The sequence below is a fragment of the Sorex fumeus genome, unplaced genomic scaffold, assembly GCF_029834395.1.
Source record: "Sorex fumeus unplaced genomic scaffold, SorFum_2.1 ptg000128l, whole genome shotgun sequence".
In the NCBI taxonomy this organism is placed as follows: Eukaryota; Metazoa; Chordata; class Mammalia; order Eulipotyphla; family Soricidae; genus Sorex; species Sorex fumeus.
Genome location: NW_026606185.1, coordinates 29,377,125 through 29,394,027, shown reverse-complemented (window position 1 = coordinate 29,394,027; position 16,903 = coordinate 29,377,125). Strand labels below are relative to the sequence as shown.

The following is a 16,903-nucleotide window of genomic DNA, read 5'->3' as shown; positions in this document are numbered from 1 at the left end:
TGTTTATCCTTCTGTCACCGTTGGTCAGCCTGGGGAAGCAGTTCTTGGCACCAAATGCATGCATTATGCACCCATGCTTTTTGAATGCACAAGAGGTTACTTCACAAAAGATTATACCAAGTGCTCACTAATTTGCAGCAGAAAATAATGCTTTGTTTTTGAGAAGTTTTCTTTCAGTTTAGATAACTCCACATTTTGTCAAAACCTAATTTTATTTCAAACTTCTAATATCTGAGTTGAAAGGAAATTAATTTTTATTTGAAATTTTATCAGGAGCCAGTGCTTTTTTTTTTTAAGTTGGTATTTTTTTGACAATGGCTGTGTGTTCTTAACTTTAATTTTTGTAAAATGTGTGTAGTGTTTCTATGTTATTTTTTGTGGTAAAGATAAAGCTTATTAAGTATTTGAAATGGCAAAGCATGGGAGAGGATTCTATAGTTGAAAAATAATCACTCATTACATCAATTTAGAAAGAAAACCTTTGATAACTTAGAGAACAAATTATTTATGTCTTGACTGGTTGTGGTTTTTCAGGCCCACCACAGCAGTACTCAGGCCAGGAAGACTATTATGGGGACCAATACAGTCATGGTGGACAAGGTCCTCCAGAAGGCATGAACCAGCAATATTACCCTGATGGTAATTTTTCCTAATGTTAACTTCCCATTTTCTATCCCTGTCCAGTAGTAATATAGATAGATATTCAGAACATTTTAATAAGGGATGAAGAAACCAGCATTGTGTTTCTTCTGAGTTTAGGAACACTCTAGTAATCTAAAGTACCAATGACAACATTAGTTTGTATTGTATTGCAAAGTACACTTTGGTTCTTCCATCTTACCAGCAGGAATCGTTCTATTATTGGAATACTTTGTTACCTAAAAGAGGATAATCCTTTAATATTTGGAACTTGAACCAAAGCAGATGTTAGTCATTGACTTTTTAAAAACATTTTTATTGAGATAATCCACATATCATAAAGTTTACCCATTAGTTCACTTCTGTACACTGTGTAAAGAATAAAGTTCTTGATTAATTTTACAAGTTTTACCATGTTAATGCTGCATACTTCTTAAAGAACTATGGTTTTTTATGTTATAAGCATTTGCATTTAAAAGAATTTTGGAGACTGATATCCTGTAATATATCTGAAATATAGTCAATTTAGCATTAGTAAAATAGAAAAAGCATTTCTAAACTAGATTTTAATTTTATTTAGTTTAATCTTAATTATTTTTGTACTCAGAAGAAAGCTTAGGAAAAAGTAGTAATGATGTACCATGCTACAAGTAGACTTTCACTTACAGGTGTCACAGTTTTTCACTATATTTAAAACTGATGCAGTGCTCAAGAAAAACGGGTTAACTTGAGGTGGTCATTCACATTACAAAACAATTTGTTTTTGTTATAATGCATTTGCCAACATCTTCATTTATTATAGCGAAGGCTTCCTTTTGTATTTACGGTAAATAAATTACTTAACAGAAACTTGAAAGTAAGAACTTCAAAACGTAAGATTTTGGACCATTGACTAGAAGTTTGATGTGTTTAAGAAATCATGTTTTCCATCTTTTCCTTTCCTAGGTATAAAGGTTGTCTATTAGATTTTTCCTATGCAGGCTCTGCCTGAGTTTTGACTCTGTCAGAGTCAAAAACCCTAATATAGAATTTTGGTGTAATATGTGCTAATGATAGAGATGATAAGGGATGGTCTGGATAGAGACCATAAGATGATAAGGGGTGGTCTGGATTTTGGATAGAGAATAATTTTTTTCCTTCATATTTTCTTGCACTAAATGTTTCAGAATGTTGGGTTTTCTTTCCTTTCTTTTGTAGACAAATTAAGGGTTTTTTTTGATAGAAACCTAGAGAATTTTAGGAGATATATATATGTAGATATATATATATATAAATATACACACACAGAAGGCTGAACATGTTAAATTCAGTGGGAAACTGTGTTTAGCTTAATTTTTACAATACATTTTAAATAGTTGAGTTGAATTTGCCAGTGTTATTTTGGCCTTGGTCTTTTTAGGACTGTGAAATTTATATTGTTATAACAATATATTTATGTTTAAAATAGACACATAAGATATTTTTATAAATAAAAGAACTTTATGGTTACTGTAAATTCATTTTATTACTTCAGGGAATTAACATTTTAAAATTTGCATTAAATTTAAAACATACATTTTGCATAAGTGTATTAATATTTGTATAGGAGATTGCTTTTAAAACATCTATTTTCTTAAACAACCTTTGGTATATTCTCTTTCTGTTCATATAACTATGTCAGAAAATATGTACTTTATTTTGTAAACTTTATAAAGGGCCAGAAAGTAAATATTTTAATTTCTTTGGGACATTTGGTCATAGTCTTAACTATTGAAAAAGATACAAAAAGAATTGTAGAAAATATGAATGGTATGACTGCTCCAATAAGTTTGCAAGGACAATCAACTGGCTATAATTGGACTGTGAATCTCCCATCAACATAGATATTTTCAGTTTAGGAACCTTGGAGTCCTAAATCATGGAATTTAACATTTATCCATAACTGTATTTTCTTAATCAGATATTCAAACATTTAGATTTTGTCTAACTTAAAAATTAATTCTTGTGTTTTCTTATTGCAACTTGGTTAAAATACAAAACTAGAGCTTTCATTTTCATTAAGACTAGACATCTTGCAGATAAAATTTTTTATGCCTCTACTGTTGTACTCTAGTATTTAATGCAGTATTAGTTTTATGAAAATGGAATGTATGACAATTCGGAAATATTTATGATGACTTTTAGGATGATAGCACTGTTATTTTTGCATCTGGAAATACTTTGATTTACTTATACTTTGTGCAAGGTAATAGAATGTGAAAGTTTTGTTTCAGTTTTTTTCATGGGAAAAGCACTTATGGAACATTTATATTGCATTGTTTTTAGCATGTGCTGTGGACTTGGACACAAGCAGAACTGGCATTTGACAAATATAATTGCTTCCTTTTGTTCAGGTTATTTACATGTGAGAGAACTAAATACTTTCATTCTCTTTTTCTGAAGAATTGAAAAATGAGTTTTTTTTCCCTCCTTTGATAAGGAGTATCAGAATTTAAGAAAAAATGTAATGTTTCTAAAATTACTGTTTTTTTGCTTTTAAGAAACTTGCACGTTACCGTAAATGAAAACAGTCACATGGTAAATATTTGGCTAATGCAATTGAAATTATTTTTTTATGTATTTCCATTTCTTTTTCTTTCTTTTTTTTTTCAGTTTTATCTGAAAGTTTAAATATATTTAGGGTTTTCACTCAGTGGCCATTAACGTTTCTTCCTGTCTCTTGTCGAATTGATGTAGGTCATAATGATTACGGTTATCAGCAACCGTCGTATCCTGAACAAGGCTACGATAGGCCTTATGAGGATTCCTCACAACATTACTACGAAGGAGGTATCTATATACCTTCACACACATACACGTATATATCCCCTTCTAAAGGAAAGAAAATTCTTGCATAAGACAACTTCTATCCATGCAAAGCTCTTGTAGAATACTAGTTGCTGGCTATCTTGAAACTTACAGGGAACCCAGAACAATCAAAATAATTTCCTTATAAATATTTAAAATGTATAACTATGACTTGCCATTTATAATAACAAAAAAGCTAAAACATTTAAAATTAATTTTTTTTCCTCAGAGGAAATTTCTATTTGAATATAAATCCATCAGTTCAATTTTTTTCTTGTGTGTGTTTACATCTGTATAATTTTACATATAAGTCTAGTGCCTTTAGGAAACAGCTTGCTGATCTTGTGTAGCTAGTGTGTGCTCTTGTAGCTGTCTTTAATTTTGTCTTTTTTATTTTATTTAGCATAGTCATGATCTTATGACTGTGATGTTCCAGTAAATGTAATGCTCGTATGGCAGAGACGCTGAAAATGCTGCAGTTCAACCTTGCAAAATTGGCTTTAACTGCAGTTTGTTTGGCCGAAACCCTTCTGTTTGGTTTGAGTTCTTTTTCTTTGTTTTGTTAACTTTTAAAAATCAATATGGCATTTTATTTCGTTCTTGTGTTGTTGGCTATGGTCTTAGAGGAGAAACTTAATTAAGTAAATCTTTCAGTTTTTGTCCCCTCTTCTCCAATTATCCTGTAGGAAACTCCCAGTATGGACAGCAGCAGGACGCCTACCAAGGACCACCTCCTCAGCAGGGCTATCCACCGCAGCAGCAGCAGTACCCAGGCCAGCAAGGCTATCCAGGACAGCAGCAGGGCTACGGTAATGTGTCACTACACTTTGTGTGTGTCTCCAAAATAAATATGACGATTTTGGATGTGAATTTGGGAAGTGTTTTTTGTTTGTTTGTTTTGTTTTATCATTTTTGAAAATTCACAGTTTCAGCCCACACCATTAGTAGGTTATTTATTTTAAATGTTTCTGGAGGAACATGTTGAAACGGAGTAACTTCTTTCACAAGATCCTGAGCGGATCTTCCCAACACCCTTTATTTGGTGCTCCCTTCTCTGTCTGAGCTGCCTTTTCCCCTAGCATGTGTGACTGGCCTCCAAGCCATCGAGTAAACCTCCTGGTACTTATCTTCGCTATTCTTGGGTGTTAGTCTCCTATTTTGTTATTTATGTTCCCCAGATGAATGCAATCTTTCTGTCCCTCTCTTTCTGACTCATTTCGCTTAGCATGATACTTTCCATGCAGTACCACTTGTATGTAAGTTTCATGACTTCATCTTTTCTAACAAGTTACATAGTATTCCATTTGCTTTATAATTCTATTTTTTTTTTATGTAGGAGTACTGCTATTTATTCAGCCACTGATTTGCTGATTGAATTGGGCATGAACTCCACCTTACTTTTTTTTTTCATAATTTTATTTATTTATAAAAATATGGAACGCTTCATGAATTCGCGTGTCATCCTTGCGCAGGGGCCATGCTAATCTTCTCTGTATCGTTCCAATTTTAGTATATGTGCTGCCGAAGCCAGCACTGCTTTAGAATTCTTGAGTGTCTTTTACCCTTTTTGACTTACAAATTTTCATGACTTTTATATAATATGGTAGTTATCATGAACCCAAAACACTTGATGGTGTTGTTCTCTCAGTGTTTTCACTCTGCTAATCATTGGACTTTTATTTCTAAAATTTTATTTGAGTTTATCAATGTTTCAGACTATTTTTAGTTTATGTAAATTACACAATGATATTGTACACATAAAATTATAGGAATATCTCGTTCTAAACCCATTCTAGAAGTCTAAGTAGTATATTTTAGTATGCACTTTTGTTTGTGTTACTTGTTTTGCAGGTCCTTCACAGGGCGGTCCAGGTCCTCAGTATCCTAATTACCCACAGGGACAAGGTCAGCAGTATGGTGGGTATAGACCAACACAGCCTGGACCACCACAGCCACCACAGCAGAGGCCTTATGGATATGACCAGGTAACTTACTTGACCAATTATGGCCACTTCTTCTTTATTGCTGAAGAGTCTGTCATCATTCTGGAACATTTTAGTGCTCTTACTAACTTTCATCTTTAGCATATCCACTGTGGTTACTTTCCCTCCATGATACTCTTCTCTTTAAATGTAAACCACTTTTTTTGTTCGCTCCTGTCATATTACCTGTCCAAACCAAGTATTAGTTACCTTTCTTTGTTTTTTCAGGTATGTAAAGGTGTGTCTCATCCTTGTGTCTACAGTATTCTCTTGATTTAACTTCTTTTCATTTATAGGCCAAACCTAGTGGTGCTGGGGACCGCTCCTGTCACAGTGCTCAGGGGACCATGCAATACCGGATATGAATCTGGGGCTACCACATACGACTCATACACATATATTCTATGGCCTTTTAAGGCATCTCCCTGCCTTTTAATTTTCTTCTTTTTATAATAAACTCAGATTTAATATTCTACGTTAGTTATTGTATTATTAGTCATTTTACTAATACTAATTGTGAAAATTATTTATTATGTTGGAAGTTTCTTTGGGGTTTCTGGGCTATAGCTGTGCTCAGGGCTTACCTCTGGCTTTGCTCAGGGATCACTGGTCACCCATCTGCACTGCTAGGAATCCAGTCCGATTGGCTTCGTGCAGGGCTTGCCTTGCCCACCTACAGCGTTGCTGATGGTCGTGTTTCTTGCATACAGTGTTCCAGCACCACACCTTCACCAGTTTCTGTTTCTCTCCATTATGGTCTCCGCTCTCTCAATTTAACTTTCCACCCCTTGCCATTCTGGATTCCAATTTGTTTTTTGTTTGGGGGCTGCAGTTGGCTGTGCTTAGGGCTTACTCCTGGCTTTGGGCGCAGAGATCACGTTCCTGGTGGGCTTGGGGAACCATATAGGGTGCCAGGAATCAAACCCATGTCAGCCATGTACAAGGCAAACGCTCTGCCCACTGCCCACTCTTGCTCCAGCCCCTGGGTATTCTTTTTCTGATGTGTTAAATGCAAACTTTTTCTCCCATTCAGTTAGCTGCCTTTTCGTTGTAGCCCTTGTTTCTTTGTTGTTGTTTTGTTTTTCAAATTTCTTTAGTCACTATGAATTACAAAGTTTTTCAGGGTTTCAGACATACAGTGTTCCAGCACCAATCCCTTCACCACTGTCTATAGCCCTCAATTCTTTTTTCCTGTCTCTCCCACTGCCCCATGCTGCCCCCCATCATCCCCCAGCCTGCCTCTATGACAGGCACTTTGGTATAAATTCTAGACAGTGCTTTATGTACTATTATTGATAGGGTTTCATGCTTAACTCCTTTACCACCTTTCAACATCCCTTTCTCCTCCACAGACTCCCTCCCTCCCTCCTTCCCTCTCTCCCTCCGTCTGTCCTTCCCTCCCTCCCTCCCTTCCCTCCTTCCCTCCCTCCCTCCCTCCCTCCCTCCCTCCCTCCCTCCCTCCCTTCCTTCCTGTTCTCAGAGTTTACTTTCAAATAGAACTGAACACTAATTGCAATGATTTGCCTGCGACATTGGGGATTGCACCAGGGAATTGCCTGGTATTCAAGGGGCAGGAAGCAGCTTCCTGCTACAACTGGCTTGGCTCTGATGGCAGGGAATGTGGGTGGCCAAGCAACTGGAAACGCAGGGCCACAACGCTTGGGATACGGATGAACGCCTCGCACGGGGCAGATTCTCATTGTTGGAGTATTGTCTTCCCTGTCCTTTCCTACCCTTCCCTAAATCAACAAGCTTCCTACCCAAGTCCAGTTCTCATGTGCCTCATTTCTGTTGCCTTTGGGCATGTGTTCTTCCCCGACTATGTTGTTTTATATCTTGCAGTCTGTCTCCCTCTTATTTTATTCAGCATGATCTCTCTAGATCCATTCACATAGCAGCATATTAAAGCATTTCTCACCAGTCCCTTCACCATTGTGCATTTCCTACCACTGGCACCAGTGTCTCCAGTTTCCTTCCTGACCCTCCTCCACACCCACACCCGCACCCACACACACCATAGCCATTAAAGCAGTTCTTACCTGTCCCTTCACCAGTGTGCATTTCTCACCACTCGCACCAGTGTTTGCAGTCTCCTCCTGTTCCCCCCACACCACACCACAACCTCCCTCTGCAGCTGCTCGTTCTCACTCTCTCTCTCTTGCTCTCTCGTGCTCTCCGCCCCCCCCCCCCTTTCCTTTTAGGGACTATCATTTTCAATCCTATTATTGAGGGGTTATCATGTTTACCTCCTATCAGCACTCAGTTCCTGTTCAGAGTGATCATTTTCAACTGTCTTTGTCATGGTTGTTCCTTCTCTGTCTTAAATGCACTCCCCACCCTCACAACCCACAATCTCCCGCCCTCCTTTGTGGCAAACTTCCAACCAGGTCTTATTTCTATTATTTCAGACTCTATCAAATAGTTTTACTTTTATTATTATATATTCATTTTTACTTCTATACACATTCTATAACTGTTTTTCCTTTATTCCGTTGATATAACTAATTTTTCTATTTGAATTGCCTTCTTTTCTTTTTTTCTCTACTATTTAAATTTTGCTATTTTGCTGCTTTAATTAAGATCCCACATCTCTTATTTATTATGTAAATTGTGTTAGGCTTTTCATTTTTGTATTTTTACAGAACTTCTGTAATTGTACTTTATTCATGAGTCTTTGATAAGAGTCACAAATAAAGTACATTTTTCAAATATTTTTTGTGGTGAGTATATGAGTATATGCTGTTTGTCCATATATATGCCAAATGTTACAGTTAAAGAACTAAATACATATATAAATGTTCGTTGATTTTTGGGCTCATTCCTGGCAGTGCTCAGGGTTACTTCTGTCTCTGCACTCAGGAATCACTCCTGGTGGTGTTTCAGGGGCCATATGGAATGCTGGGAATTGAACCCAGGTCAGTTAACACACAGGGCAAACACCTTACCCACTGTACTATTATTTCTCTGACCCTAAATTTGGCATATATTATTGAAGAATCTTATGTGCCAGGTACTTTTCAGTATTTGGCACATGGGAAAGATGTAGTTACTGTCGTATTAATTATAAGCAACTCTTAACTGTTTTGCTTTCATATCATTCATAATATGTGCAATTCATCATTAATACTTTAAAATTGCTGGAAGTGGGGTATTTCCCTTTAACATTAGACTTGCTTTGTAATTCTTTATAGCTTAAGAAGCCCTTTCTCATGTCTGTTGTTAAATGTTCTAACAAGCAAATGAGGTAAGAATTGTGCAGAAGGAAAGTTGATATCCAAATCTAGATTATTTTATATTATAGGTAAAAATAATAGTCTTGAGCAACATTTTTGGACTAAAGTATAAAGTTAATATAACTGGGGGCCAGACATGTAGCACTTGCCTTGTACACTACTGACTGAGTTTGATCCATTTGGTTCCCCAAGTACCACCAGAAGTATTTCCTGAGCACAGTTAGGAATAATCCCTGAGTATCATTAGGTATGCCCTCCCCCCCGCCCTTGCTAAAAAAAAGTTGGAGGCGCTGGAGTGATAGTACAGCGGACAGGGTATTTGCCTTGCATGAGGCTGACTCGGTTCAATCCCCGGCATCTCATATGTGCCCTGAGTGCCATCAGGGGTAATTCCTCAGGGGCAGAGCCAGGAGTAATCCTTAAGCATCACCAGATGTGATCCAAAAAGACAAACAAAAAGTTGGGAGTTAAACTCAGTTTTATTATTTAGGTAATGTAGCAGTAAGTTTCTAATACTAAGCCATCACTCCATTGCTCTTAACTTTGTATTTAGGAATCTTTATAATAACTTTCTGTGTACCCTGCGACCTAATTCAGTAATTACCAACATTTTGCTCTTTTTTTACATTGCCCCCCACCAATGCAGTTTTTTTTTTAAATTATTTTAAAACAAATCCTAGATTTGATATTTTACCCATACATATTATTTACTTATTTTTGTCACTTGGTGGTATGGGGGCTGCTTCTAAATTGATGCTTTGGGGTCACTCCCAGAGGTGCTTAACGCCACCATGTGGTACCAGAAATCAAAATAGAGCTCCCAAGAGACAGATGCTCAAGTACTGTGAGCCATCTCCTCGTTCCCTTATGAATATTTTAAGATGAGCATTGACTTTGAATTTTGCTGAATATAACTATGTAAAGTATGTTTTACATACCTTTATATTTCTGTTTTGCTAATTCAGCACATTTTTGACTACTATTTTTGTGAAAATGTAAACTTTAGGGTTTAGTTTCTTTTTTGGGGGGGGGTCACACCCGGTGCTGCTTAGGGGTTACTCCTGGTTCATGCACTCAGGAATTACTCCTGGCCGTGCTTGGGGGACCATATGGGATGCTGGGAATCGAACCTGGGTTGGGCCGCGCTCAAGACAAACGCCCTACCCACTGTGCTATCACTCCAGCCCCAGGTAGAGTTTCTTATGATACAGAAATACTTTTGTTTTCAAATGCTTTCTGATGCAATATAATTATTGTGATTTGGAGGGGGAAATTTAGACAAAATAGTTGCTTATGTGCTTCCAGTGAATACTGTATTTGGAAGGTACATGCTTTTATGAGTATCTTTAAATATTTAAAAGAGTTTGGGACAGTGAGCTAGCTCAATAGGCTGAGAGCATGTGAAGCATGTTTGCACACAAAATTCCCAGGTTGGATCCCTTGTAGCATATGGCCCCCAGCACTGCCAGAGGCATCCCCCAAGCAGAGATCCAGGAGAAGCCTTGAACAGCGCTGGGTATGGCCGCAAAACAACATCATCAACAAATATATACATATTTAACAAGTTTTAAATTAAAAAACACATATGTATTTCAATAAACCTATTTTTTCTCCTGTCTTCTGTTTTTGAGAAGTCCTTCTCTAACTGCTGGTGTTAGCAGTTGTATATTAGACATTACTTAACTTGTTGAATTTTGCTATACATCACTCATTACCTTTTTTTAAATTTTATTATTTATTTATTTTTTGCTTTTTGTGTCACACCCGGGGATGCACAGGGGTTACTCCTGGCTCTTCACTCAGGAGTTACTCCTGGCGCTGCTCAGGGGACCATATAGGATTCAGGAAATCGAACCTGGGTCGGCCACGTGCAAGGCAAACGCCCTCCTCTCTGTTCTATCTCTCCAGCCCCACCTATTTTTTTATTTTTATAACACTGTCCTCCTGTTGTTCATCGATTTGCTCGAGCGGGCCCAGAAACGTCTCCATTGTGAGACTTTTTGTTACTGTGTTTGGCATATTGAATACTCTCGGTAGCTTGCCAGGCTCTCTGAGAGGGGCGAAGGAATCAAACCCGGCTCGCCGGGCGGACTGGCTGCGTGCAAGGTAAGTGCCCTACCACTGTGCTATCACTCCAGCCTTGGAGTCATCCCTGGAGCGATAGCACAGCGGTAGGGGTTTGCCTTGCGCGCAGCCAGCCTGGCCGAGCCAGGTTGAATTCCTTCGCTCCTCTTGGAGAGCCCGGCAAGCTATTTTTATAGAAGGTATAAAAAGCATGAAATACTTCTTCTCTCGTCTCCTGTCAGCCTTTTAGTCTGCCTTATTAAAAAGAAGGAAAAGAAAGCACACTTTTCTTGATTTGTATGTAACAGCTACCTGTCTGAATACTTTTGCTGATACTTCGTTTACATAGGGAAAGGCTCAAAATCTTTAAATTGGATAGAAGACTCCCCTTCATCTCCTAGTAGTTCTTTTTAGTCATCACCACTTCCCACCTAAATAACCTTGGTATTGATTAATAATAATAATTACAATAAGTTAAATAATTTCAAATTTGTTACACTAACATGATTTACACAACAGTATGTACAATACCAGAATTTGAAATTAGAACTTCTCACTCATTCTTGATCAGTTTTGTCCAACAAAAATCCACCAAACACTGGAGTCACACTGTAGTGACAGATTGTGCTCAAAATATACAAAATTACAAAAACAAAAATTATATGTTTTACACTCTGAACTCCATGTGCAGTGGAATGTACCAGAGATACTGTACTATACTATATAAAAACTTGTTCTTGGTAGAATAGGTTTCCTTTGTAGTATGAGAATAAGATTTATTTATACTTTTTTTTATGCTGAATTTTTGTGGTCAAGCTGTGGTTAGATGGTTACCTAATTAGTTGTTATATTTATCTTTTAGGGACAATATGGAAATTACCAGCAGTGAGAAAGTACTTACATTCCAGTAGCCAGTATCTGTTAGCAGCCATATTGTCACCTCAGCACTGTGGACACCTCCTTGTGAAGAGATCCTTCCATTCCATCTAATTTTTGAAGAAACCTTGTGGATAAGAGGCTGTTTCAGCAGGAAGCAGCCTTTGTGGCTTAGACCTAAAGGTTTTAGTAGCTCAAAAAATACTCTTGATTTCACATTTCTACTCTAGATGGCAACATTGGACAGAAAATACAGTGACATAACCAATTTGCAGTGATTTCGAAACTGTTTCAAATGGACTGTTACAGACTGAAAGGTGTTCAGCTTTGTATGTTTATGAAGGTTAAGAGAATTTAATACTTTTCCACAGATTCTTTTGTAAGGGGAAGAGGGAAATGTACACTTTTTACAACAGCAATATTTTGTATATTATGTTTATTTCTTGTGGTGAATATGCAAGGCGGTACACTACTACGCACTGGACAGAATCATCTGTTAACGTAGATTGGAGCATGGTGGATGCTTGTGTTGGTCTCAAAATGGTGTATTATAAAGACAGAGGTGAGGGGAAAGACAAAGCACACCATATGTCCACTGGTAGGCTCTTTAGAGGAAATTTAGATCCCTTTATCTGTTAGATGATCAAGGGCACTGTGATACAATTTTGAGTAAAAAGACATTTTTTAAAAAGCCTTCCAATTTTGTGGATTATAAACCTTTTTTATAAAGTCACTTATAATAGTTTTAAAATGTGAGGCAATAAGAATTACTTCATGTTGAATTTGAAAATATGGTAACACTTTCATGTAAATGAAGTGGTAATCCTCTCCCAAGATAGCAATAATTGAAACGGGAAGCGTTAATTCACCTTGTTTGATTAATCAGTGAACTTAGTAAATAATACTAAAGCATTTTATAATTGATATCAAAGAGGAATCAACATTGATTCAGTAATTTTTTAAATTTGGAGGATAATTGGTCGGTGTTAGAAAATAGTTCAGGAGAGTTTATATATCATTTCAACTTTTATAAGTGGAAGAATACCATTTATAATGGGGCACTTATAAGTTTATCTTTTTTATGTTCATTAATATAACACAAAGATGTTTAGGAAAATGCTTATTGAGGTTTATTCTAATCTGTATTAAAAATAGAGATTGCATTCTTGATCACTTTATTTATTAGCATGTCATATTTAATCATTATTTGAGACTGCCCTGTGCCTGATTATTCTAGCCAAATTCAGGGATGTTGCATTTGGCAGGAAATCATATATTGAGAAGTTTATAACCACAACTATTTAAACATAAACTGAAAACAACTAGCCCAAAGGTAAGTTGCTATTTTCATCACAGTTGCCTATTCCCAGGGAATAAGATGTTTTCTTTATAATTGAATCAATTTTTTTCCCACCTCTAACTGGAAATAAACAGAAGAGATGCCATAAATTTGAATAAGCAAAATACATTGTTCTCAACATATTGTAATCAAAAGGAGGAATTTCATTGTGTTTCTGTGTGTGTATGAGAGAGTGTGTGTTTTAAGGTCAGAATCAGTTTTTTCAACTTGGTCAGTTGAAAATGGGTATCAGGTTTGAACAGATAAAACATGGACAGCCTTATTGTGATTGAAATGCTTACAGATTCTGTGCCAATTTTCCACCACTGTGTACTTTGTTCCTATTTAAAACGGTATCAACTCTAACTGAAGAATAAATTATTTGTGATTTTAATTTTCTCATTTGTTTCTTTAAATTAGATCTCTTTGACTCTGTTGTTTTGTCTGGAGACTATGCTGTGGGTTTTTTATATAAGTTAGTCCAGTATAACAGACTATTTTTGTATTCTAGGACTTTATCAAAATTCTCTTGCCATGCCCAAGTTAATTAGAATTAACTGTTCAGTAATCAGCATGTTGTGTGGGCTGTTTGTTACAGAATTCTTTTCTGAAAATGAAGTCCATGAGGCTATAATCAAGATGACTGAATTAGATAAATGAGTTGAGGAGACAAAATTGTACTGAACCCAACCTGGTTTAGATATGTTATCTCATTTGAAATAAGCTCAACTGACATTAAGAAATAATTTGTCTTGCCAACCCATCTTCTGTTGTCTTATTCTCCTTTTAATGGAAACTAAAATTGCAATTTTAATAAGCAGAATTTCCTCTAGGACTTTGTTCCTGGAGACTAGTGCATTTGCAAGGTTTAATTGTTTTATAACAGTCCTATTTCGTAAAAGTTTTTAATTGGTGGTGACAAAAATTACCTTATTCCTTTGATACTTAGTAAGAATAACTTTACCAGTAACATTTACCAAATTTGACATTCTCATATAGGACATATATTTTAAGACAAAAATTTTCTTTTACCAAAAGGGATTATGATGGGGCCTCTGTCATTGTTAGAAAGAGGACAGCCTGACATGTGTGAGGCTTTGGCACACATACGAAACATAGAAAATGTTAAATGTGTCATGATGAAGAAATTATCCTATAAAATTTAAGAGGAAAAATGTTTCTTAAAAGACCAGTGAGGCAACTGAGCAACATTTGACAATATTTAACTGCTAGTTTGATTGAGAATAAGTATAATTCTGTATAGAGTTGTGATGACACCTTGTTTTTAGTGGGATCTTTTAAATGTCAGTCTGGAGAAAGTGGTACATAATGAGCCCTGTGTATTAATAATAGAACTTACCATATTGTTACTCATAGTGAGTCACATGATGTCTGTACCCAATCCATAATTTGAAACAAACTGTCATTTAATTATTTTAGACGTCTCTCTACAACAGTAGTTTTCAACCTGATGTCAGTTGATTGGTGCCCACCCGCAGGTGTAAAGTATTGAAAACCACTGCTTTAAAAAATAGCATTTTTTTTTCAAACACTTTGTACTTTAGGGACACTTCCTGCTTCTGAAATTCTGTGCTTTCATTTTAGTGAAAATGAGGTAGAAACTGTCTGAAAAATCTATACACACTGTCTTTTCTATAATCCCAAAAGCAATTAACATTAAATAACTTAAATACGAACAAATATATTATGTAGAAAATGAACTGTAGCACTATCCTCCCATTGTTCATCGATTTGCTCCAGTGGCCCCAGTAATGTCTCCATTGCGAGACTTGTTGTTACTGTGTTTGGCGTATTGAATACATCACGGGTAGCTTGCCAGGCTTTGCTGTGTGGCCGAGATACTCACGGTAGCTTGCTGGGCCCTCCAAGAGGGGCAGAGGACTCGTACTCGGGTCAGCCAGGTTGGCCGCATGCCAGGTAAACGCCCTACCCGCTGTGCTATTGCTCCAGCCCCAGAAATATCACCCTGAACTTGCCCAATCTCGTCTGATCTCGGAAGCTAAGCAGGGTCAGGCCTGGTTAGTATTTGGATGGGAGAAAATGAACATTCTCTGTAATTTTCATATTGTAAAATAACAGTTTGTACATTTCTCTCAACTTGATTTTACACACATAAGAACATAGGGTTATTTTCTTCTTAAAAATGGAATTTTGCTTCCATGCAACTTTAAAATACTTTGAATAATCCCTGTTCTGTTCTTATTTTTTTTTTTTTTTTTTTGCTGTTGCAAAAACCAAGCATTCATAAAGTATCTGACAAACCTTTTGTGGGAGGTAATGAGGGCAGAGTGATAGCACAGCGGTTAGGGTGTTTCCCTTGCACACAACCAACTCGGGTTCGATTCCTTGGTCCCTCTCGGAGAGCCCAGCAAGCTACCGAGAGTATCCCGTCCACATGGCAGAGCCTGGTAAGCTCCCCGTGGCATATTCGATATGCCAAAAACAGTAACAAGTCTCACAATGGAGATGTTACTGGTGCCCGCGCGAGCAAATCGATGAACAACGGGAGGACAGTGTACAGTGCTATAATTCTTATTTGGTATTTTTATATAGTATTTATCTCTATAGTATATATCTGTTAAACAAAGCTTATGTGAACGTTTTTGTAAAATCTCTTAGGGACCGGAGAGAAAGTTCAAAGAATTTGCATACAGGACTTGCAGGTTTGTCCCTAGCGTTGCATGGTCCCCGAAGCACTTGCCAAGAGTGACTGCTGAGAAACACATGTTGGGACTAGCCTCTGGGTAGCCCCTGAGTGCTGTGGGGTATGATCTTAAACTCAACAGCAAAAAATAAAGTGTCCTTTCAAAGGAATATTTGAGTCTGCATGTGATTATAACTAGCATTGTTAATTTTTCAGTTACAGTAGGTTATAAAATTTGCTTGCTCAGAATTTAGTTTGACTTCTATTTGATTTGTAAATTGAGCATCTTCTCAAATGCCTAATACCTTTTGACTTTTTTGTTGTTGTTGTTGAGACACTTGGCAAGGGTGAGAGAGAAAGGAAATGCTTGTGCCCATTTTGCATTATCATGACTTTATGTGCACACCCCTGCTTTGTCTCTTCTACATATTGTGTATCTCTTTTGTCTATTAACTTTAGCAATGATGTCTTCCATGTTTGTTTAAGTTGTAAGATCTTATTTAGTTAATTTCATAGCTCCTTTTACCTTCTCCAACTTCCAGATTTCTAAAACAAATTGCTTCCATTTTTCTAAGATTTATGTACATGATATAACTTAAAGCATTATCCTTTCCCTATCTGAACAAGCACTTGTTTCAGCATCATTTTCTTAATAAAACAATTGATTTTAGGTGTTACTTTAGTCTATTTATTTAAAACAGTTATATTTAAGGCACATTTGATTTATATAATCTCAAAGACAAGTTGGATTCATTTAAATAACAAATTTTTTTTAAGCACACTTTTTTTTTTTTCTTTTTGGGCTACACCCAGCAATACACACGGATTACTCCTGGCTCTGCACTCAGGAATTATCCTGGCGGTGCTCAGGGGACCATATGGGATGCTGGGAAATCGAACCTAGGTCGGACATATGCAAGGCAAATGCCCTACTCACTGTGCTGTTGCTCCAGTCCCAAGTGTAACTGATTTAATGAACAAAGTGAGTTACTTTTTATTGTGTGAATAAGGTGCTTTTTATTTTAACAATTTTGGGGGGGGATGAAGGGGAGTATAGCCAGCTATGCTCAGGGCTTCCTCCTGGCTCAGTGTCCAGGGATCGCTCTGGTGAGATTTTGGGGACTATGCATTATTGAGATTGAACCTAGGCCAACTGCATGCAAGGAAAGCACCTTTCCTGTTATACTGTTTCTCAGGCCCCTTGGTGCTTTTTGTTGTATAAGATTAAACTGCAAGAGTGTAACCAAAAATTTAAGAGAATTTTCAAAAAGTGTTTTTA

The 16,903-nt window shown here is 36.8% G+C and overlaps 1 protein-coding gene and 1 non-coding gene across 5 annotated transcripts in view; one reads left to right on the top strand and one right to left on the bottom strand.

The window, feature by feature from the left end:
• The window catches only part of SS18 (SS18 subunit of BAF chromatin remodeling complex), a 69,111-nt gene extending 55,758 nt beyond the window's left edge, over nt 1–13,353 (top strand). For 2 of the 4 annotated variants that reach the window (XM_056137904.1, XM_056137901.1), the window contains 5 exons: nt 535–639; nt 3,355–3,447; nt 4,152–4,274; nt 5,317–5,450; nt 11,607–13,353. In XM_056137904.1, coding sequence (XP_055993879.1) covers nt 535–639; nt 3,355–3,447; nt 4,152–4,274; nt 5,317–5,450; nt 11,607–11,633 — 482 coding nt within the window. In that variant the 3' untranslated portion in view covers nt 11,634–13,353. The remainder of the gene's footprint in view (nt 1–534; nt 640–3,354; nt 3,448–4,151; nt 4,275–5,316; nt 5,451–11,606) is intronic. The other 2 variants (XM_056137902.1, XM_056137903.1) reach the window with 2 other exon arrangements.
• On the bottom strand, nt 4,893–4,999 carry LOC130045636 (U6 spliceosomal RNA). The gene has a single exon (XR_008795602.1). It is a non-coding gene; the product is annotated as a U6 spliceosomal RNA (small nuclear RNA).
• Nucleotides 13,354–16,903: the final 3,550 nt, after the last annotated feature.